Raw genomic sequence first — 23,449 nt, 5'->3', positions numbered from 1 at the left:
GACAATTGCTGGATATTGAGAATGCTGAGGTAAAATGAAAGCTGTGCTGTGATTGGTTGATACTTCTTATACTACTCAGGTTACATGAAAGCTGTGCTGTGATTGGTTGCTACTTCTTATACTACTGAGGTTACATGAAAGCTGTGCTGTGATTGGTTGCTATATATTATACCGCTGAGGTAAAATGAATGCTGCGCTGTGATTGGTTGCTATTTTTTATATTGCTGAGGCAGAATAAAAGTTGCGCTGTGATTGGTTATTTCTCGTTCTGCTGAGGTAACATGAAAGCTGCGCTGTGATTGGTTGTTATATATTATACTGCTGAGGTAACATGAAAGCTGCGCTGTGATTGGGTGTTATATACTATACTGCTGAGGTAACATGTAAGCTGCACTGCGATTGGTTGTTATCTAGATATATAAAAACGAATGTATGTATGTATGTATGTCTGTCTTCACAGCAACGCGCAACGGGTAAGCAAGTAAACTATAAAATGGTTTTAAAGAGGTAAAACATTATTTGGTAATCTCTCCTTGACTAAAAGACCCTTTACACGGAACGATTATCGTTCAAACAAGCGAAAGTGAAGATAACATTCATTGTGAATGCAGCTAACGACTAAGCAACAAATGATAAATCGTTCACTTTACGTTCGTCATTCATTATATGCAAGCATAAAAAACATTGTTAGCTCGTTGACTTATCGTTCAGTTTGAATACCGATCAGAGGTTATCACTCACTTACGGAATGACTGATTGATTTCTCATTTGAACAAGTTGACATCGTTCAGTTGTTCAAAGGAGAAATCGGCTCGTGTAAACGGGCCCTAAGATACAAAATATCTCTGAATAATATAAGCTAAACAACATTGAAGGCTCAGCAGGTGATAAATAAGTGAGAGAATTTAATTTTAACTCGCAAAATTAATGAACTGGACGCGTTCAAACATTCAGATGTGGTGGAATTCCACCGGGGATTTGTAATGCAGATTCCAATATACAGTAGATGTGGATGGGGTGGAAACATACAAGCAGGCCACGCATTGTCAAATCTGATGCATGCGCATTATATTGCAGAAAGCCACAGAATGTAATCCATGGTAAAATCTGCATTTAAGCACACAGATTTTGCTGTGGATTCTTCACAGCTTTCCTACAAATTAAGCTCAAAATTCACAGTGGAAAAAATCTGCCACATCTGGATTTGTGTGTGATTGTTCTCAGAGCGAGAAACCAAGTCACCTTGTAGATATGATACCTTTTAATGGCTAACAAAAATGCACGATGTTACAGCAACCAAGCTTTCGGGGAGCTCTCTCCCCCTTCGTCAGGCTATTGAATGAAATTAAGCTACTTTGAAATGAGCGTATTAGAGACCTTTCACACAGGCTGGAATATGCCGGCCCAGAATTCCACAGCAAAATCCGCTCCGCTAACCGCAGATTTTGATGCAGGATTCTGCTATTTTCCATTCCAGGGCATATTTTGGGGAATATTCTGTCCTGTGTGAAGGGTCCCTTATGGGACAGGCAACGCTATGAGTTCAGGTCAGTAGACCCGCAGTCAAGCTAGGACACTTGCCCCTTATACAAGTGCAAAAAAAAATCCCAATAAACCTATCTGAAAGTGGCCCTAAGGTAAGCTTAGGCACAGCAAATTTGTTGAAGAAAATTCTACAACTAAAAATGCATTCCATACATCAAAATGAGGTTATTTCTGCAACAAATTTGCCATGTATAGGATATACCCTAAACCACACGTCAAACACAAGGCCTGCGGCCCAAATCCGCACCGCTACCTCATTTTATATAGCACTATTACTACTGGGGCAACTATAGCGGTCACTATTGCTACTGAGACCACTAATGGGGGAGGCAGAGGGGTCACTATTGCTACTGAGACTACTGTGGGGGTCACTATTACTATACAGTCTAACAGTTACAATTGGCTCTTTGAAGGCATCCATAAATCTGATGTGGCCCTCGGTGAAAATGAGTTTCACATCCCTACTCTAAGCCTTAATGGTTATGGACACTTTCAGGTGAAATTTAGTTTTCTACTTAATTCAATAGGAACTGTACCTGCACTACCATACGGAGACACTGCATTATGGACAGCGCAGTCTGCCTCCTGCACTGCCCTTACTAACAATGGGCTGAGAATCAACTGATTGGTGGGGATCATGAGTGTCAGACCCCTGCCGATCCTCTATTGATCTGTTCTGAGGACATGTCATCAATAGAAAAAAACATTGATGTCCCAGACAAGCACTTTAATTTAAAAATATTCTACTGTTTTTTTGTATGCAGCTCATGTGCAGAAGTATTAGACTCCATGTTACATCCTGCAAACAAACTTTGTAGTTGGTCCCCTCTTGCTAATTCATTTCTAGTGCAGAGGGTACGGAGTAAGGCCTCATGTCCACGGGTGGACCGGATTCCACAGCGGGAGACCTGCGGAAACCATTTTCGGGTGATCGTGGATGTAATGGTTTTTCCACGCGGATGCACTGCGGATCATACACGCGGGAAAAAAATGGAAGGTCGCCTCTCTGCCTTTTCCCCATCTCCCTAATTGATTTTAACCTTCAAATCCGCAATTGAATTGCAGATGCATTGCAGATTGTCCATATACATTGATTTCTCTTGAGCCCACCCACATGGAATCCGCACTGAAATGGAGCATGCTGCGTTTGTTTTTTTTCGCAGCAGGAGGTCCGCAATTCAAAACATGCTTTAATACAGCTGCAGATGCCAATGCTTCCCTGTGGGCACTTTGACTTGCGGATGTCCCACGCAGGTGACCCGTGCGGATTCTGCAATTCAAATCCGCCCGTGGACATGAGCCCTAAAGCTGAATTGCAGTATCACTCTTCACACATGGTTTGATAGTCTCAAACCATGGAGATACAGTACAAAACACTTATATTCATAATTAATCCTTTTAAATAATTCTCTTGCATTATTAATCCGTCTTTAGGCAGGCAGATTCCGATTGCGGAATCTGCGGTCGTCGTGTGCACTGAGGATCCGAAGTAAATTGCACGCATCGAAAGGCATGTAAAATAGTTTTTTAGCTCACACTCATGGATATGAATTGCAGCATGCTCTATTTTGCTGCTGACTCTGCGTGGACAGTCTCTATTGAAGTCAATGGAGGGTGTTCGACCCGCAGCCCATATGCAATTAACTTTGCGTATGGGTCGCGGATACCCGAGGCCTCGCTAAATGACATCAATTGAGGTCTCATGCAGAATCCGTCCCGGTCATGTGAAGCTGGCCTTATTCCAGTGGGTGTGTTTGCAGTATTTTGCGCACATTTGATCAGAGAGAACTTAAAAACACTGGTAAATATGGTATCAAATATATTATTGTTCTATAATTATTATATATTATGAATATAAAGTAATGCAACAAATGGGATGGAAGTTGTAAAGCTATGTGCTTTTTCACTAGTGTGAGGTTACCATTGCACTGATGCACAAATGAAATGTAAACAGACAAACCAAAGACAGAATTGTGGACGACTACTGTCCTTCATTGGCATCCTGCCACTTAGTATTCAAGAGGAAAGTTGCATTTGCCCATATAGAAATACATCCATGACTTTATGCAGAGCTGTATTTGGGTTCATTAACACTTGTGGGTTTGTAGTTGGTTCACATTTTTCGAGCTGCTCAGGAATTCCTATGTCCAGTTTATTACCAGGCTTTTCGTCCTCCATTTATGGTAACTTCAGTCATCCATAGTCTGATACCGGCAGAACAACATACTTCTTTCTTGGTTGTCTTCAATACATCGATGCCCGTAAAGTCTAGAACAAGCACTCTGTGCATGGTGCCAACCATCAGTATCACCACAAGTGCTCTTATTAATATTTTGTATGTGGAAAGTTACAAACATACTTCTTCCTCACTTTCTTTACAGGGCGTATGTGAATCGGGAGAGTTGTCCTCCGGGTCAGGAGTCTGTAAAGGTATGTGGGGGTCCTCAGGGGGTCTAGGACATGTGTCAGCACTGCTATAGGAATGAAAATAATATGGTAGACATTGTAAACAGTAGGATGATACTTCCACAACTCAAGAAAACAAAGCGAATACTTGTATTAGGCTAGGTTCACCCTTGCATGTTGCTTTTAGACAAATGCTGGAGTTGAAGAAAGAACAGAAAGGTAAGTTCAGATTGTGTTTTGGGGTCATTTAAAAACTGTAGTGGCCAAAATGTTATATTTTGACCTTGATATCTTATACCAAACAAAGCAGGATTTTTTTTTGTAATAATTGCATAAAACCAATACTCTTCCCTTACATAGCTTGGGCTCATATTGGCATTCAGGTTTCTGTATTCCTATTCCATTATGAGGGTAGGAAAACAGAAAGCTCAATCTGTGCTATGACAAACTAATGGCATAATATGGATCCTATTGATTTTAGTGGGGTCCATCCAACTTTTGTCCTGCCCTTCAGCATTTTCCTGGACAAAATAGTACAGCGTGCTGCACTATTTTAGCTGGCATTTTTTACAATTGACTATAAGAGGGTCCATTCTCTTTCTGCTCCGCTGCCCAGCTTTTAGCCAGAAGAAAGAGTGCTGCATGCAGCCAGTATTTTATACCGGATCTGTGCTGGAGGTTCCAATGCAAAAACCACCCTAAAATAATATGTTCAAGATGCAGCAATTAATAAGCAGGACAACTCTGGAGGCCAGAATTTGATTTAAAAAATGAGGGATGATCTAAATTTGTCCAAAAAAATAACCAAAAAATGTTGTGTGAATGGAAAACTAAATGGCATACACAATAGTCATAACCTTTACTTATAAAAGTGCCAGCTTTTCTACAGAGTTGTACAATGAGGTTCAATGTTACAATATAAATGTAAGGAGACAGGGTCATGCTCATAAGCTTGCAATCTATGTGGATGAAAACTATACAAATTAATTCAACGTGTGGAGCAGGCTGAAGATGACCATCAGTAATCTAGTATGTTAGGCTGAATGAAGACAATGTCCATCTAGTTCAGCCTATTTCTACCACCCTTCCCCCTTGTTGATCCAGAAGAAGGCGAAAATACCCCAACGAGGCAGATGCCAATTATCTCATTTGGAGGAAAAAAATTCCTTCCCAACTCCATAATGGCAGTCAGAATAATCCCCCAAAAATGTTTGAGTTCCTACCTAACTCCAAGACCCGGATCAATAACCCCGATGGTCACGTTATGCCTATGTCCTGTAATATCATAACGAAAAAGGATGTGAAAAGAACTGGTATGGAGGCGCAACCCTCTAAGCTACTAGAAGATGTAGATCAAAGTCCAATGTGTGATGGTGAAAGCACTTCTTTTTTATTATTTTTTCACAAATTAAAAACCAGCAATAGAATACGCACTTTTTTTCTCCCCTGCCCTCCTGCACACAGGACCTCCGACACATCCAATACATCATTGGAGTCGTGTCACCCCCAGGCATCCTGTTGTCCTATCCAGCCGAACTGACGAAGGGGTACTTCCCCGAAACGCGTATTCTATTGCTGGTTTTTAATTTGTGAAAAAATAATAAAAAAGAAGTGCTTTCACCATCACACATTGGACTTTGACCTACATCTTCTAGTAGCTTAGAGGGTTGCGCCTCCATACCAGTTCTTTTCACATCCTTTTTTGCTACACTCACACCCACCCTGGTGGAGCGTCATCTGGTTGGCAGCACCTCCACCATTTAAAATACTCAATCATTGAAAGCTCTTTGTACTCCATAAATATTCCACCACCCTCACTGGGTCTTGCTCCACCCTCCTTTTTCATTTCTTTTACTCACTGTAATATCATAAGGCTCTAAAAAGATGTCTAGTCCCCTCTGAAACTCCTCTACCATCACCACGTCCTCAGGCAGAGAGTTCCATAGTCTCACCACTAAAGTAAAGAACCCCCTTCTGTGTTGGTGATAAAGTCTTCTTTCCTCTAGATGTAGAGGATGCCCTCTTGTTACTGTCGCAGTCCTGGGTGTAAACAGATCCTGGGAGAGATCCTTGCATTGTCCCCTCATGTATTTATACATAGTTATTTGGTCACTCCTTAGCCGTATTTTTTCCAGGGTGAGTAATCCTAATTTTGATAGCCTCCCTGGGTATTCTAGTCCTCCCATTCTATTTATTAATTTAGTTTCCCTTCTTTGGACCCCCTCAGGCACTGTAGTAGGGACTGTAAGCATCGCTGAATGCTATCCAGTGAATGGATCAAACATTTTACATTCCTGCATTGGGGCTGTAAATACTTTCTATTGACTGGAGTAACAGTGTAGGAATATACATCAGGCTGTGTAACCGCCTGACTATTTACTTGTACATGTATCTGCACATGCTATGTACCAATAGGACACAAAGACACGTCTTATACTTACTGCCAGATCTTGTTGTATGGAGTGCTCTCATTAGAGTCGCTTCACATCTGCATTTGGGGTTCTGTTTTCTTGCTCTGTTAGGGGATCAGGAAAGTGGAATCTCCTAGCAAAATGGATCCGTCTTATGATGGCAATGAACACCACCCAGCAGGGTCCATTTGCTTTCCGCTCAGTTGTTCGGTATTTTACTGGATAAAAAAACGCTGTATGCAGGACTTTTTCTTCCAGTATTTTGCGCCAGATCTGCACTGCACTCCATTCAGAGGTCCAGTCACAGATCCGGCACAAAATACCAGAAGATGCTCTGCATACAGCGCTTTTTCATGCAGTTAAATGCTGGACAGCTGCGTGAAAACCAAACTGACCCCATTATAGTCAATGGGGTACTTTTGGCGCTTTTCGGTCCCGTCATAAGACAGATCCCATTCAGCCGCTGGGATTTCCCTTTCCTGCTCCTCAAATGGAGCAGGAAAAACAGTACCCCTGACGTAGAAGTGAAAGCAACCAAACTGAATTCAAAGGGAACTAAAATGATCAGCTCTGTTATAAAGGCCTGCTAAACACAATGCTCTAAGTGCTCTGAGAACTATGTGTAGCCTTGGGACCCAAATGCGTTCGAAAGGTCCTAATCCTGAAGCTATTGCTATGAAATCCATGATGTTGCACTTAGTAGCATGCAGGTCTATCAGAGGAGTGATCACTTGTCTACCTACTTACCAGTTCAAAAGCTGCCTGGATGCCTATTAAGTGTAATAATATTACAAGTTATATTCACTAGATTTAGGCACTAGATTACTAAAATCTGTTAATCGAGGGATTTATTCTTACTGTCCAATTTGTAGTTGGGACCGATTCCCCCCCCCCCTCCCAAGATGAGGAAAATGGATTTCGACCTAATGGGGAAGTTTAGGTGCATTTACCTTCCTCTACATCAATGTTACAGAACATCAACTTGTAAGCCCATCTGATTCCATTTGTGTTACTAGGTGATGCAGTTCCACTGAGGAATGGACCTGCTTGTTGATGGTGTCCATGTGGATGCCAGCAAATATTTGCTGACTTCATAAAATGAAAACATCTTGTTAAGACATTACAAGTCAGTTACCTTTATACTCCCAAACACTTGAGAAAAAGTTGAGGTTCAGATTACTTAAAATCAAAATGTAGTTTACTGGTGTTCTGTATGACAAAGTTTAAATGTCCCTTAGCAATGATGGAATCCATAAAGTCGACCTACCTTCTCTTTCTGCAATACACAAGGATTATGCCTCCAACCACGAGTATTGTGACCACTACCCCGACGGCTGCTAACAAAACAGAGGTATATATTATAGACTTGCTCATGACGCATACTTTAAATAAACAAACATATAGTAAGACCTGCTTCTCTCACTTGCTATGGTTTCCTTTTTCTGCCAAGTATCTGCAAAATAAGATAAAACAATATATTACATTTTGAATCCAGTAAACCGTAAATATATAAAGATGAAAATAATGTATTAGTTTTTTAAACTGCTCACTTGAGAACTTGATTTACATTACACATTTATGAAGTTTACATACGTAACCCATGTAAACAGCCACCATGTAAATATATACAACCGCTCTAACAAAACGTCTCACTAATAGGAGACTAAGGAAAAGGGGGAAAATCTGTTAGGGGTAGTGTCCAACAGGATGGCCATTTTGAAAACCACCATCTTGGAACCAAGTCAATATTATCAAATGGGAGGTTATCTATCAGATACATATTTCACGAACACCCCTTCCCATTTGATATCAACTTGGTTCCAAGATGGTGGCTTTCAAAATGGCTACCACGTTGCACACCGCCTTTTTCAGATGTTCCCCCTTAGTATTATGCCACATACAGGATTCCCAACCACCGTTTTCTATATGTTCAGGTGTTGCCATACCTTTGTAGCACTCTGTACAACTTTAGATTCCATGTACACAGCAGATTGTGAAACTCAGAGGTTGGCTCTAACATAACCCCTTAGGCGATGTACATGGAGCCTGTTTACTGCATAAAGGCTATAAGGCAATTTAGCTTTCCATACCGTGGCAAGAATCAGAGGTTCCCAGCTTTTTGTACATTGTAAGCTACTTTGAATTGTGGTCAGGCACTGCATTCAACTCAAAAATTGAGGAAATTTGAGGTCAGGGCTAAATGGCAGTGACAGACATTGAATGGTCAAAGTTAGCAGTATGGCCCTGCTACATTACATCTTAAAAGGGCTGCCTGGGGCTATTTGGATTTTTTCCCATTGATGACCTATCCTCGGGACAGGTCATGCATAGATGTTTGGTGGGGTCCACCACTCGGGATCCCCCTCCCCGCTGATCAACTGATTCTCGGGTTGCTGTCACTACAGATAGTGGAGGAAGCAGATTGCGCTGACCATAGTGCAGCAGTCCGGGTTGATATTACAGGTGCACTTTCCATTGTATTTAATAGAAGCTATGCGCCTGGAATACCAAACTGGCCCGCTGTGCTATGTTCAGCGTGATGTGCTTCCTGTGCTGCCCATAATGACAGCCGTGCTGGGAATCAGCTAATTAGTGGACATCCCAAGCAACGGGCCCCGCCAATCATCGATAGAAGAAATCCAAATAGTCCGGGGCAGCCCCTTTAATATAAATGAATGTGAGTGCATTGCGACTCACAAGTTTCTGCAACCTACCCCTATGGATTTCTTGTGATTGTCGGGACAGATAAACTTGCAGGTCACAATTAAATCTTATTCACTTCTAATAGGATGTAATGTACAATGCACAATGTCAATTGCCAGTACATACAGCCATGACCCAGAACTCTTATAGCAAGCCTCACAGCAAGGGCTCATAAGCCACTGATTCGGGGACCACTGATGTAAAGACTCTGGCAGGTGTCATATGTTTTGGTCTTCTTGCAGTCTTTTAAAACACGTAAAAAAATACATGTTTCAAAGTTTTCAAAAACAAGAAGAAAAGAAAGAAAGCACTAATGAAAAATGCACTACAACACTGTGCAAGACACTACTAGATAGTTTTCCATTGAAACAGTTCTAGGAACATAACTTACAACTGCTGCATCAATAGAATTCCAAACCACAATTAAAATATCTTAATGCTTTTTTGTTCACTACTATCAAATGATCATCCAGTTTTAATGCACCTTTAGGTTACATTTGCACTAAGCAACTGGTGAGCAAATTATTGCTTGTCGCCTTGTTGGTTGCCATGTTTACAAGGAACGGCTATCAATTACATTTGCTCTTTTGAGCAATTATTTGGATGATAGTCAGCCCATGTAAAGCCATCTATAAAGCTTACTGCACCTTATCAGACTTTATTTTGTTGTGGAATTTCAAGTCACACTTCGCAACTTTTACAAAAACTCATATATGTTTGTAGCCTGTTTTTCATTGCTGGCTGAAACTACATGTTTTTCACAGTCCTAATTGATGGGCCCCATCACAGTTCTATGCATTGTCCTACTGCCATAGCAGAAAACTCTAATTAGTGAAAAAAAAAAAAACTTTAATAATCATCCAGCTTTATGTGGAATAATTGGATATGTGGACATTGATAGCATTTTACCACAAAACATAAAGCCAAGGTCCAAGACCACACAGCAGTATTTTGGAGTTGTGCCTTTTTTTTGCATCAACTGACCTGTAGAGATTGTAGTATGCACAGGAGTTCTAAAATCCGTGGCAGCGCTGTGTTTCACGGTTGCGGTATAACCAGTGTTCTCCCTTACTGGTGCGGTTGAGGAAACCGTGGTTTGTTCTGTCACTGTCTTCACAGTCTCTGTAGGTAACAAAGTTTGTGCAAACAACTCTAAAAAAGGAAGAATAGCAGCTGAAACAGTAATGTTACACTGACATGTCAATTAAAGTGTCTAGAAAGTACTGCGAGTCACACTGAGGAGTCATTCTATCGAAGAAGAACCCAGAATCAAGGCCAAAGTTGTACAGCAATTCCCCCAAAATAAGACCCTGTCTTATATTCATTTTTGCCCCAAAAGAGGTGCTACAACTTATTTTCGGGGAATGTCTTATTACACTTACCTAGCAGGCTCAGTCCAGGTTCCTCCCTCCTGGAACTCTGACGCGCTGAGCCGTGGCATTGATTGGTCAATTTATAAATCCTGCCTCCACAACGCAATGGCTGTGATTGGTTCTTCGACCGCTGCTCAGCTAATCAATGCAGCGCTCGATGAACCAATCATAGCCATCGTATTGGTTCATCAAGCGCTGCATTGATTGGCTGAGCCGTGTTTGAAAACCAATCAGAGCCATTGCTTTCTGAAGGCAGGATTTATGAATCACGTAACCAGCAAGTGATCTTCTGTGGGCGGCAGAGGACTGCAAGAAGCACGTCGGAGGTCCGGGGAGCAGCGGGAGGGACGTGGACCATATCTGCTACATAATGTACTCTTTTTAATGTAATGCAGCTATGGCTTATTTTTGAGGTAGGGGTTATATGTCAAGACTTACAGAAAATCCTGAAAAATCAAGGTAGGGCTTATTTTCAGGGTAGGTCTTATTTTCAGGGAAACAGGGGTACTACTGAGGATGAATCAAAAACCTTTGGCAAATATTACTACTATTGACTATGACAGGGCATCAGCAGAAGAACCATTCATAAGATTTAGTGATGAAATGTTTCTTTTTTAGAACCACTGTAGCAATGGGTTTTAACAAATACATTTTCCATTAGATTTTCTATACCAATTTGCCACTTTTCAAGCTTTCTGCATGCAGTTGTATAAGAGCTTTCATTGTTTACTTCCAGTGAATGAAAGTTTGCCATATAATGGTGAGAGTTGTTCCAACCTATATTGAGTCCGGCATCGGTGCGGCCATCACTTGGCCAAGGCAGGTTTCCATCTACTAGAAGTAAAACAAATGGAGGATCCTGTACAATGGCAGTGAACAGATCTTGAAAACCGCTTTTGTTTGGCATTTAATTTATACGGATAAGATATATCTGCCCCTTGAAATTGCACACAACACATTTTCTCTACACGTTGGCTCAGTGCATCATCTAATGAGATCTATTGATCCCATTGACGCACAAGAAATCAAGCTTTACTTAATGAGCAAATCCCTTGTGATTAAGTTCTGGTAACACCCAGTCATAAGCCTGCAGATAACAGATAATACTGAGCACCATGAATGACTCTGAGCTCAGGAGGTGCCATAATGGGCTCAGTACTGCAACAGTGTGTTAGTACAATAAAGCATGACAAGAGTATCCGCATCCAGGAAAACAAATAAGTCACAATATTAGAATAGAGATTCTCATAGGACAATAAGAAAATGGCTCCATATTAGAATTTTGAATTACAAGAAACATTGACACATTTTTTATGTAAAACACAAAATCTGTTTGTGTCGTACACAAATCCACAGTTTTTGTCAGATTTGAGTGAAATTTTGCATGAGCGTACTTCAGCACCAGGAGACGAATATTGGTGTAATTAGAAATCGAAAACTCACCAACTTCCCCTGTAATTTTTGTTGCCAATAGCAACCCATCACAGTGCAGCTTTCATTTCTTATACTGCTGAGGTAAAATAAAAGCTGCCCTGTGATTGGTTGCTATGGGAAACACAGGTTTTGCTTTCATAACCGTGCGGTGTGGGGCTCATTGTTGTGGCCACTTTATATATTCTAGGACTGCTAGCCATAAAATCTTCTACAACAGTGTCTGCTGGTGGCACTTAAGTAGCAACTAATGACATTAATGAACATTTCAGCTGCAAGAATTATTACTGTAGATAATTGTGCGTAAGGTTGAGGTGCCAATTGCGCAGAGCCTCATAATCAATTTTTTCACGAATGAATGATTTGGGACCATTGCAAAATGGCGCAGTAGCATCAGTTATGTAGAAGGAAATAACTTTGAAAGCCCAGTTATCAATAACCAATCCCTGAACTTATAGCACTGTGCAACATACGGGTATATCTCGTAGTTTGGAATATACCGGAGTACAAGTGATCGACTATCATCAGTAGTCGCATTAAAATGGAGAAGAGGTGCATTGCTTGACTGTCCCTCCATTCATGTGGAGACCTTCAGGACCCCCGTTGCTGGGATGGTGAGGGGTCTTCTCCTGGCACACAGGACGTCAATTCTATCTCTGGTTTTTCATTGCAGATGTAACGTTTTCCAATACATAGCATTGGGTCTGTGGCAAATCCACACCAAAGCTGCAGGTAAAATATGTATATTTTGCTATAGAAAATCTGCAGCATAACTGACCCGCATACAAGTACTTTGGATGTCCGACACTGAGAGGTGACAAGGAGAGGAGGAGAAGCCTTAAAGGGAATGTGGCATCAGAAAATGGCCTATTCTATAAATCAAGTTTTTATGTTAAAGGGTATTCTGGCAATTCAAAGTGAAAGTTAATGCTTCTAAGGCTGCATTCACACGAACGTATATCGGCTCGGTTTTCACGCCGAGCCGATATATGTCGTAGTCATCTGCGGGGGGGGGGGAGGATGGAAGAGCCAGGAGCAGGAACTGAGCTCCCGCCCCCTCTCTGCCTCCTCTCCGCCCCTCTGCAATATCTGCAATGAAAGAAGGTGGGATGGGGGCGGGGCTAAGTTCTAAGAATTAGCCCCGCCCCGATCCCACCTCTCGCCATTGCAAATAGTGCAGAGGGGCGGAGAGGAGGCAGAGAGGGGGCGGGAGCTCAGTTCCTGCTCCTGGCTCTTCCATCCTCCCCCCCCGCTACAGATGAGGATGACGTATATCGGCACGATGTGAAAACCAAGCCGATATACGTTCATGTGAATGCTTCTTAAGGTGATAAACGCAAGTTTTGCAATATAATGTGATATCTTGTTTTACAAAGCTGCAGAGATATTGCTTTTCCTGCAGTCTGCTCCCCTGCTCAGTTCTCCCTTGGTATCCGGTGGTTATTACCTGTACGCTTCGCTGTTTTACCGGTCAGGCACGCTCAGTGCCTTCCCATTCTCTAGTGACGACAGTTTCAGTTGTGAATGCGCACTCATCAGTAACTGGCAGTGGGGCATTGTGGGAAATGTAGTTTTTATACCCCCTGGACGCCATTTTAAATATCAATGGGGAAATCTGAAGCTGTCTGGAAAGCATTATTGGTGCAGGTCAGCAAAAAAAGGTACTGGAGGCCAGTTTGATGGTTTAGATGGACATTTGAAATAATTGCAATAAATGAAAATCTTAGGGGCTTTTTGAAGTTGTCCCAGTCTCTGGAATACCCCTTTAAACAGGTCTATATTTTTGATTTATTAAGAATTGGTTTTTTTTTACATTTTCAATATCATTCTCTAGATTTTAAAAAACTTCGAAAATCCTGCATTTGTTACATTGATCTCTTTTACATGGAACGATTGCTAAAAAAACAAACAAACAAAAAAAAAACACATTGGATCGTGCACATTTAAACAGTAAACATTAAGTGTAAACACGGCTAACGGCTGACCGACGAACAATAACTCTTTCACTTATCTTCGTCATTCATTTTATGCAGAAAAGTCATTGCTCAGTTGTTTGCACTCATTATGTGTAAAAAAAATGATTGTTCAGTCGTTCCCATTCACTGGCACAGTCCCCCGAGAGACCAACATTCTAGGAAATGAGCTGATGATGAAACAATGTAAACTATTATCTGTGCGTATAATTGACTGCATTTTAAAGCAAATGACTGTTATTGTTCATTAGTTTGAACGATTTGTCACGCTGTGTAAAAGGAGACTAAACCTAGTAATAGTCTGAAACTTCCTGTCACATCCGTGCAGCACACGAGCACAGCATGGACACTGGGTGATAATCACCGCCACAGTAGCCGATAGACTTATGCACTGAGGAACGATGCGCACCACAACAGACGTACGTAACCCAGATGTAAGGCCAGTGCAACACCAGAGTACAACACTCAGCACGGCGACAGGGAACGTACACAACGTAGGAAATAGCTACACACCACGCTATGCTGAACGGTAGCACCACTCCAGGAGAGGGGAGGCCTGGCCCTAACCTAGCAGGGGACGAGAAAAGTCCCTGCCTGGAAGCGGAGTAATTATCTCGATAGAGACGGTCTTCATCCTTGGCCCTGACTGTTTCTGAAGGGACCCTTGGAGATATGAACCGAACAGCAAGCAAAACAGAAATACAACTGAAAAACAACCCGCAGCAACTTATTTGCAAGTAGCAAAACACCCAGCACAGCAGAGCTCCAAACTCCAAGTTCTCCACTATGGAATGGAATAAGTAGCACTGAGCAAAGGGAGAGGTGAGAATATATAGCCACTCTGCACCTGGGAACTGGCAGAGTGAATAGAAAACCACACCTCCACCCTACTCCCAAGCATGACTAATCCAGCATGCATCCATGCAGCAAAGAGAGACACCACCAGCAGAGGCAACAGGTCTTTGCCTGTGTCGCGACCGACAAGCTGCAACACTTTCTATTTGGTGGAGAAAACATGTCAGCAGTCATCTCATTAACATCACTGGCAGCATTACACTTAAAAGAGAACACACACACACATATATAATTATACATCAGAGGATACACCATTCACAATCAGTGATAATGACAACTTATCTACTCACCTCCCTGCACAATGATGTCTGCACATGTCACAGAACATGTCTAGAACAGTCTTTCCCACAAGTCAATGGGTCTCCTCTAGAGATGAGCGAACCTACTCATTTCAAGTAATTACTTGATCGAGCACCGCGATTTTCGAGTACTTCCGTACTCGGGTGAAAAGATTCGGGGGGTGCCGGGGGGTGGGGGGAGGTGTGGCGGAGCGGGGGGTAGCAGCGGGGAACAGGGGGGAGCCCTCTCTCTCTCCCTCTCCCCCCCACTCCTCGCTGCAACCCCCCACTCACCCACAGCACCCCCCGAATCTTTTCGCCCGAGTACGGGCGAAAAAGGGGCATGGCCGAGTAGGTTCGCTCATCTCTAGTCTCCTCTTGTCCAATGAGGAATGGCACACAAGCGGCTGTAAAGCATCTTTAAATGCTGTTAAAAGCACCTCAGGCAAGATGGCCACCCCTATAGTCATGAGCAGAAAGCAGAATAAAAATAAAAACACATTTAAAAAATTGAACATGTTTTACTATCTGATTTTAATTAGTAAATGTATAAACGTGATACATTCCCTTTAAATAAAGACACACATACAGATACTAAAACATGAGTCAATATGGCTATCTGAAAATGGCTTTTTTTTTGTGCCAGAAGCCAACGGCAGTATTACTATTCAAGGATTTAGTCAAATTTTGATTTTTGGTGGGAGACTTCAATAATTCAAAGATGTCCAAAAATCAACCTAATTTCACATTTTTTTAAGCTCCAGAACTGGATTCAGCTGTAAGAAGTAGTATACATCCTTCCGTTCTATTTCCCATGAGGAATCCACATCTGGATTTGGCTTAAAAAAAAAAAATGTTGCGTAAAAACACCTGTTAGTGCAAATATAAATCTATTTGCTATACAGTATGCTTCTGGGGTCCGAATTCAGTATATTATATAAAACGAGCTCGGAAATAACTGATCAACCATAAACACGACTAGATGTGATCAAAAGTTATCCATTTGTTGACTGAAAATTTAGAACTACCAGATGTTTCCAAAGCTTGCGCACAGAATTTTATCAACTAACCTGGAGAGTGCGTTCTTCCTGGAGTAGTGTGAACATGCACAATGGAACTCCTGGTCACCGGAGTACCTCCCGGGATTTGTGTTTGTGTAGTATGTTGTGTGTCGTGGATCTTCACTGTTGGTGCTGCAGATGTTGTAAACCTTTCGATGGTTGTGGATGATGAAGTGGACACATGACTTGAGCCTGATACTAGAGAAAGTTATTTACAAATAAATATGAAATGATCAGCAAAAATTTATAGGTGTAACTATGACCTAAATGTTAAAAAATACGTATTTTCTTTAATTAAGATGCCACAAGAATTTCCAATATAAGGGCGTGCAAACATTGAATTGGAATTTCTGCCAAGATAAGATGTAATCCTCATGTAATAGTAAAATATTTGGATGCATGCAATTTGAAATCTTTGTGCCTAAGGCCAGTTTAATTTTTATTCTGCAAGTCAATACAATACGTAGAAAACCAGATGTTAAAGACCACCGGTCCACTTCCTGACAAGCCTGTTTTAGTAAATTATCACATTCCTCATGAAATAGCAGCTGTGGAACATCTTTTCTTAGAATTCTGCAGTTTGCTGTTCTTCTGCGATTCCTGTTGGATATGAATGAATAAATTGCCAACTGGGTGTTGGCAATTTATTCATTCATATCCAACAGGAATCGCAGAAGAACAGCAAACTGCAGAATTCTAAGAAAAGATCTATTAATCTTTGTTAATAGATCGTGTCTCTACATGCTCACAGTATCAAGGCTTATTCACATGTCTGTACATCGGTTGGATTTTCACGCCCGGCCGATATACGGTGTCCCTTTCTGCAGGAGGAAGGGGCAGGCCGGGAGGGGAGCAGTGCACTGAGCTCCCGCCCCCTCTCCGACCCTCGCCACTATTTGCAATGGGAGGGGGCAAAACTTAGCTCCACAACCAACCCGCCCCTCCCATTGCAAAGAGTGGGGAGGGGCAGAGAGGGGCGGGAGCTCAGAGCACTGTATACGGACCTGTGAATAAGCCCCCAGACTGTATAGGGTTGGTTTCAGATTTTTTGCCATAAATAATATGGCTGTAAGATAAAGCTTATAATTGCATCTATTGCATTATATATATGACAGTTCTTACCTGAACTAGTGAATGGAGATGTTGTTTCACTTGGAGTGGTAATAGGAATTAATGGGTTTCCTGTATTGTAAACAGAAAAAGACACTAAAACATCAAAGTAATGTAGTTGCTTTCATACAGTTGTAAGGGCAAGACAATGTCCCTGTGCTTCGCCTTACAAGGATTCAGCAGCAGCCACTGGGACTATATCCCGAGCAGTCACCAGAATTGGAATAGCGTGCCACCACGGACCGGGCTGCCTCACTCTATAGGGAGTAAAGGATCAGCTTCACCTCTGTATGGCCCCTCTGGAGAGATCTAAAAAGTCTTAAACTACATTACAGAGGGAGGGGGAACAGAGTAGCACCAGGAGGAATGGTGCAAACTTCAGAGTGCAGCAGTACAGGAAATAGCAGAAGGATACCCTGTAAACTGAGGAGAGATAGTCTGTGCCCATTACGGAGGTGAGAGAGAGCAAGGAATTGTTTGAGAAGCAGGAATGGGATCTCTGAGCCTTCACACTGAACTGCTGGAGACTGCGTATATCTGCCCAAGGATTGTTTGAAAGGGAGCAGCTGCTGCAAGAGAAGCAGAGATCTATCAAATCATTTGCTCTCTCTGCCGCATTGTGGAAAGAAAATCAGAATTCCTGGATAGCAGGATCAGGAGTACTCCTGCACAGGTACCGTAAGTGAAGGAGGCCTCCGAAAACACCAGTGTGCACACTAAAGTAACTGTGTATAGATTTAGCAGGCCTGCTGGTAGAAATTCAAAATTTACACTCTCAGGCTGGGTTCACATGGGGCGGAAGTGCCACGGATTTGCTGCGTTTTGCCGTTGCAGATCCGCAGGACGGAAAAAACACTGCGTTTGCAGTGCAAGCAAAAGTCAATGTGTTTTGGCAAAAAGTTGATCTCACAGAAAGGAATCTTTCCACACTGCCGCAGTGTGGAATTGTTGTTGCGTCACGGTTTTTGAAGACGCAGCATGTCAATTCTTTGGATGTTTCTGCGACTGTTTTTTCTCAACATGCCTCTATTTACGCAGACAAATCTGCACTAAAAAACCCCCGCTGTAAATAGTTTTTAAAAACGCTGCGGATTTAAACGCACATCTTTTCCGTTCAGAAAAACCGCACATCATACACGACAATAAACGCAAGATCAAATTAAGCTGGACGGCGGTTTTGACGCATATGTGGAAATTCTGCAGAATTTCCACAGAAAATCTGCAATAAATCTGCCCTGTGTAAACCCAGCCTTATGCTTAACATCGGGATTGAGTGTCCAGCAGAGTTCTAAAACTGTGCGTTAGCCGGAACTGACCCAGGACCACCGGACATTTTATCAAAGTACTTATGTTACAACTTTCTGCGAAATCCATCCACTCTGGACTGTGTGTACTACAATTTTGGATTGTGAGCTTTCTGTTCTCCTTGTTACCCTTCTGTACTCCGGTGAAGTTGAATTCATTCATGTTCTCCTGTGTGTTACTGATTGTATTATCCTATTGCTTTGGATGTGATTCTTATTCATTGTTATGTGAAAATAGTCACTGTTTCTATACATGGACAATAGATGGGATTTACGGCACAGAAACATTCCATATGTGCCTGTACCATCCTCATATTGCTTAACACAAATCAACATTCTTTTTGTAACTTTGTGGTTCTACGCTTATCCTGTAATCTGTGTCACGCCGGCATACCGGCCATACCGCTGACTCAGTCCTGCATTGCAATAGAGACAGATGTATCTGTAACTCGGCCTCTGTTATGACTAACTCTAAATAAACACTCTACAAAAACCTGCGATGGTTCTGTCTACATGTAGCTAGGCATACAATTCTTTCACATAATTGCTAGGATTTGTCAATAGAGCGCCAAAGGCAGTATTCCGGAGTAAATTAAGTCTCTCTTGAGCTTGTCTGAGACTTAAAATAATCTGATGCTAACTGTAAAGATACAGTACCAAAAACAAGCATACTACATAGATACAGTTCCAGAACACTGCTTACTACATAGATACAGTATCATATGTTATGCCTATGCCTAACACGAACGGTGCAGAATGAACCCCATTGGCTATAATGGGATCAGTCCAGTTTCCAGCACTTTTCAGATAAAATAGTACAGCATGCTGTACTATTTCCGCAGTGATTCTATACTTAATCCAGCGCAGATGTGAACATCGCATAAGAAGTCGGTATTAGTGTACCTTGACGCCACCAGAAGCTAGGGGTTTGACAGGAGGAACGCCCCTGTCACACCCCTAGCTCCCGATAGGGCCAAGGATGGCAGGTCGTGGTATGCAGAGTCTGGATAGATTTTGGAGTTCTCTGCAGCAAATACCTGAGGGTAAAATGTCTGCTTAGCCTTAACATGCCAGCATTAACATATAATAATGTAAGGTGCCGCCCTCTGTGCTTCTGATCCGCCGGCGCAACTGTAAGATCCGTGGCGGCCGCTCCATCGCTGACAGCTGCGGCCCTCTGCCATTCTAGCCTGCAATCCAGAAAGGCGCATGAGGTGTGGGCGGAAGGCGGCCGCCGTGTGCTCCTGCACTCTGCAGCCGATGTATAGCAATAGCTTTGGGCCAAGTCCTGTCAGCTGGCTGAAGGCTGCGGTAAGTAAATCTGCCATCGGGTGGGGGTGCCTCTTGTAAAGCACCGATGGCGCGGCAGTACAAACTGCTTCCAGTTTTTTGCCTTACAGTCTGCCGGCTAGCGCCTTCTCCTTCGGTGGACGGGCTGTGCTTTTTCTGCAGGGCCCAGTGGAATTGTTTTCCCCATAATTTTAGTGGCCTTCCAAGACCTATTTTGCAGCCTGCTATGCAGCCAATCAAGTGCAGGGGGCGTCACCCCCCTGTCAATCTTGACTCCACCAGGACTTCCTGGTGGCGTCAAGATACACTAATACCTAAGAAGTCTTTGTGGGGCGGAAATCCTGTGAAAAGGATACCAAAGAGATCTCTATTTCACACGAGACACTGTTTCCATCCATCTCAGTTTGGCCCAGGTTTCCATCTCCCAGCTGTTCATGGCATAAAAGATGGAAACCAGAAACCAGCACTGGATTAAAAAATGTTATGTGAAAGCCTTAGACTGGGGTCACACGGGACCGAAATCCTGTGGAAATCTCGCGGAATAAACACACGGAAATACCGCGAGATTACCACGGGGGAAATGCAGCTTCAAAACCCGCAGCCCTTTGTGGCGGATTTTAAAGCGGCTTCGCCACCGCATTCCGCTGTCGCCATCTCTTCCCATAGAGAGGAAAGAGGCCGCCACGGAAAAGTGGAGAGAATTAACATGCTGCATCTTTGAATTCCGCGCGGCATGTCAATTTCAGCACGGCTTGGCCGCAGTGTGTGGACGAGATCTTGGCAAATCTCGCTCACTTTGCTAGCTAATCCCGCGATAAAAAGCTGCAGGCCGATTTTCTGTGCAGAAAATCTGCACGGAAATTCCGTGGCAATTATGCCCCATGTGCACCCAGCCTTAGGGTTCATTCAAATTTGTGCCACAGGTTCAGTTCGGAGCCTCCGTTGCTGATTTACGTTAAAAGTCAAGAAATAGTGCAGCATGCTATACTAGGAAAGTGCTGGAGAGCATAACGGATGCCAGAAGGACCCTATCAAAGTCAATGGGTTCTAGTCAGCACCATTAATTTCTAATGGAGGAAAGGATTTTCCGTTTTCCTGCTTCCAAGACTGAGCAGGAAAATAGAAAACCTAGCAGCACTTTTACACACACATAAGTGTGCTTTTAAACAGATACATACATTGAACATACATACATACATACATACATACATACATGAGCACATTCAGCCACATACACACCCATACCCAGCCAGCTTTTAGAGCACTCGGAGAAGTGGAGTACAGGACCATGACAGGGTGAGCCAGAAGATCGAGGCAGAGAGCAGCTCAAGCCCTGCTTCTCCACCAGAGACAGGAGGAGCCACAATTGGGAACAGTCCCCCACCGCTTCTGTTAATTTAGGAATGGAGGCAGCCATTGCTTTCAATGCACTGCAGCTGGTGGACAGTTTGGACGGCCATGGGCCACCCCTGGAGCCTCAGGCGCCTCTATGTAATGGATTCTCCATTGACAGTACGGTTTACTTGCTGCTATGAGTTATGTGCAGTATAATACCAACATTATATACATAGGCTGATTTTTCTTCTGATTACGTGCAGTTGACTATGGATGGTGTAGCATCAAACAGCAGTCCAGTTGCCAAGAAGTATAATAAAATATTACAAAAAGAAATCTCTATAGAAGAACCTGTTTTATATGGAATACTTACGAATGCATGAGATATTTCCATATTTCCAGTCTGCTTTGTTGGTTTTATCATTCAATCGGCAAATGGCGAGATTTGATGTGCCAGCTTGACGCTTGTAGCCATCTTCACATATATACCGCAAGTGAGTGTCCACCTCATAGCTTTCTGACCTCAAGTTCATCTTTGTGTTCATCACTCTCTTTGGGATGCTGCAGCCTAATCAGGCACATACATGTCAGATATATGTTTATACATGTACAAAGACAACAACACCGTAAGGCCCTGTTCATACTAGAACTACTTCCTAGCTAAAATTTTTACTTGTGTGAGTTAATCACCAGCTGTGTTTGTGAATTAACACATAAGTGGTGCAATCGGGAGTGTCGAGGATGCAGTGGGAAGAAGAGGCTTAAAGGGGTTCAGTCATTACAAAAAAAATGAAAAAAATAAATAAAATCAATACTTACCTATTCCTCCCCAGGCAGCCTTCTTACCACATCCTCTCTTGGCTCCTGCAGTCCCCAGGTCAACTCACCGCAATCCAGACGATTCTTCTTCCTGTGACAAAGCATCTATTCTCGGCAGTCTCCTTCCTGCAGATCAATGTACTAGTGACGTGGCGTTCACTGCCCAGTCTCGGCAATAGCCCAGCTGTTACGATCGTGTGGGCAAACTAAGCACAGGGCCCACACGATCGTGACTAAAAAGTGACACACGTTTCAGACAACTGGCCCTGAACTACAGGGAGGATGACATGGCCCTACCTGAGCGGTGACATCGCCCCAATAAAGGGCGGCCCAGCGGTCTTTAGAACTGGGCCCTAGCTTCTCCTAAGAACCACGCACCAGAACAGGACACATAAACATTACACATGACAGGGACAGAACAAGAAACACAGAGCCAGAACACAGCATACAACAGCCAAAATGCAAACACTAATAGCAGATAGTAAAGCTTATTATAAATACCAGGTAGTAGTTGTCATTTTGATCAAAACGTGGAAGCTAGCGGGCCAATTTCACGGCTCTTGGCTATACCGCTAGTCCCTACACTAACCAGGAGTCCAGCGACAGCAGACAGTTCACACCATAAGCTGCAACAGCACAGATAACAGAACACAAGTCATACCACAAGCTGTACAGGACAGACAACAGAGCACTGACTTTACAGGCACTGGCTTACAGCAGACTACAACATATAAAGCAAACCACACAGACTCCACCCAGAGCTCATATGCACACAGATGAAACTCCACAGTAAGTCTAACAGTGTCCTCATACCAGGGGGACAGACAGTCCGCTACCGAGCTGACATAGGGAACTGTGTCAGGGATCCACCAACTGACACACAGAGCGATACATAAGACATTTGGAGGCCGCAACTGTCAGGGGAAGGGAAAAGGGCACTGCATGTGCTGCAGACTAGGACTACAGGTGTCCAAACCGTCTTTGGGAAGCAGAGAGACACAACAGACCTACATGTAAACACAGCTCTGAGCGGGAACAAAACAGATACATTCAAGCAGTACAAACACCACCATCAACTACTGGCAGGAGCTGGGTTTACAGTATATGTGCTGCAGACTAAAGGAGATTGGCTGCTGAGGAATACCACACCCAGCCAGCTCAATTACTCACCACCTGAGGAGCTGTGCTGCTAGGAACCTTAGTTCTACAGATCCCAGCAGCACACCCTGACACCAGCATTCCCTGCTAGGCAATGAACACTATGTCACTAGTGACATAACCTACACTGACTGGCAGCAAGGACACTGCCGAGAATGGATGTGCCAAAACAGGAGTAAGAGGATCCAGACGGCTAAAAGTGAGGTAACCCGGGAAACTGCAGGAGCCAGGAGAAAATCATCAAGGAGAAGATGCGGGGGAGGAATAGGCAAGTACTGATTTTATCTTTGCTAATGACAAAACCCCTTTAAAGGGGTTTTCCAGGGAAAATACTATTGATGAGTGGATCAATTGTTGATCATCTGGGGTCTATCGCTCAGGACCCCGACCGATCAGC

General features: G+C 43.0%; 1 protein-coding gene across 5 annotated transcripts in view; it reads right to left on the bottom strand.

Annotated features, from left to right (window-relative positions):
- Nucleotides 1-479: 479 nt before the first annotated feature.
- Nucleotides 480-23,449, bottom strand: part of IL15RA (interleukin 15 receptor subunit alpha) — a 44,075-nt gene continuing 21,105 nt past the window's right edge. For 2 of the 5 annotated variants that reach the window (XM_066592114.1, XM_066592110.1), the window contains exons 2-8: nt 21,449-21,643; nt 17,159-17,218; nt 16,046-16,234; nt 10,050-10,217; nt 7,786-7,815; nt 7,630-7,699; nt 480-4,019 (exon numbers count right to left, since the gene is read on the bottom strand). In XM_066592114.1, coding sequence (XP_066448211.1) covers nt 3,893-4,019; nt 7,630-7,699; nt 7,786-7,815; nt 10,050-10,217; nt 16,046-16,234; nt 17,159-17,218; nt 21,449-21,643 — 839 coding nt within the window. In that variant the 3' untranslated portion in view covers nt 480-3,892. The remainder of the gene's footprint in view (nt 4,020-7,629; nt 7,700-7,785; nt 7,816-10,049; nt 10,218-16,045; nt 16,235-17,158; nt 17,219-21,448; nt 21,644-23,449) is intronic. The other 3 variants (XM_066592111.1, XM_066592113.1, XM_066592112.1) reach the window with 3 other exon arrangements.

Source organism: Eleutherodactylus coqui, chromosome 2, assembly GCF_035609145.1.
Source record: "Eleutherodactylus coqui strain aEleCoq1 chromosome 2, aEleCoq1.hap1, whole genome shotgun sequence".
In the NCBI taxonomy this organism is placed as follows: Eukaryota; Metazoa; Chordata; class Amphibia; order Anura; family Eleutherodactylidae; genus Eleutherodactylus; species Eleutherodactylus coqui.
Note: the sequence above shows the minus strand (reverse complement) of the source record. Positions and strands in the feature narration are given on the sequence as shown.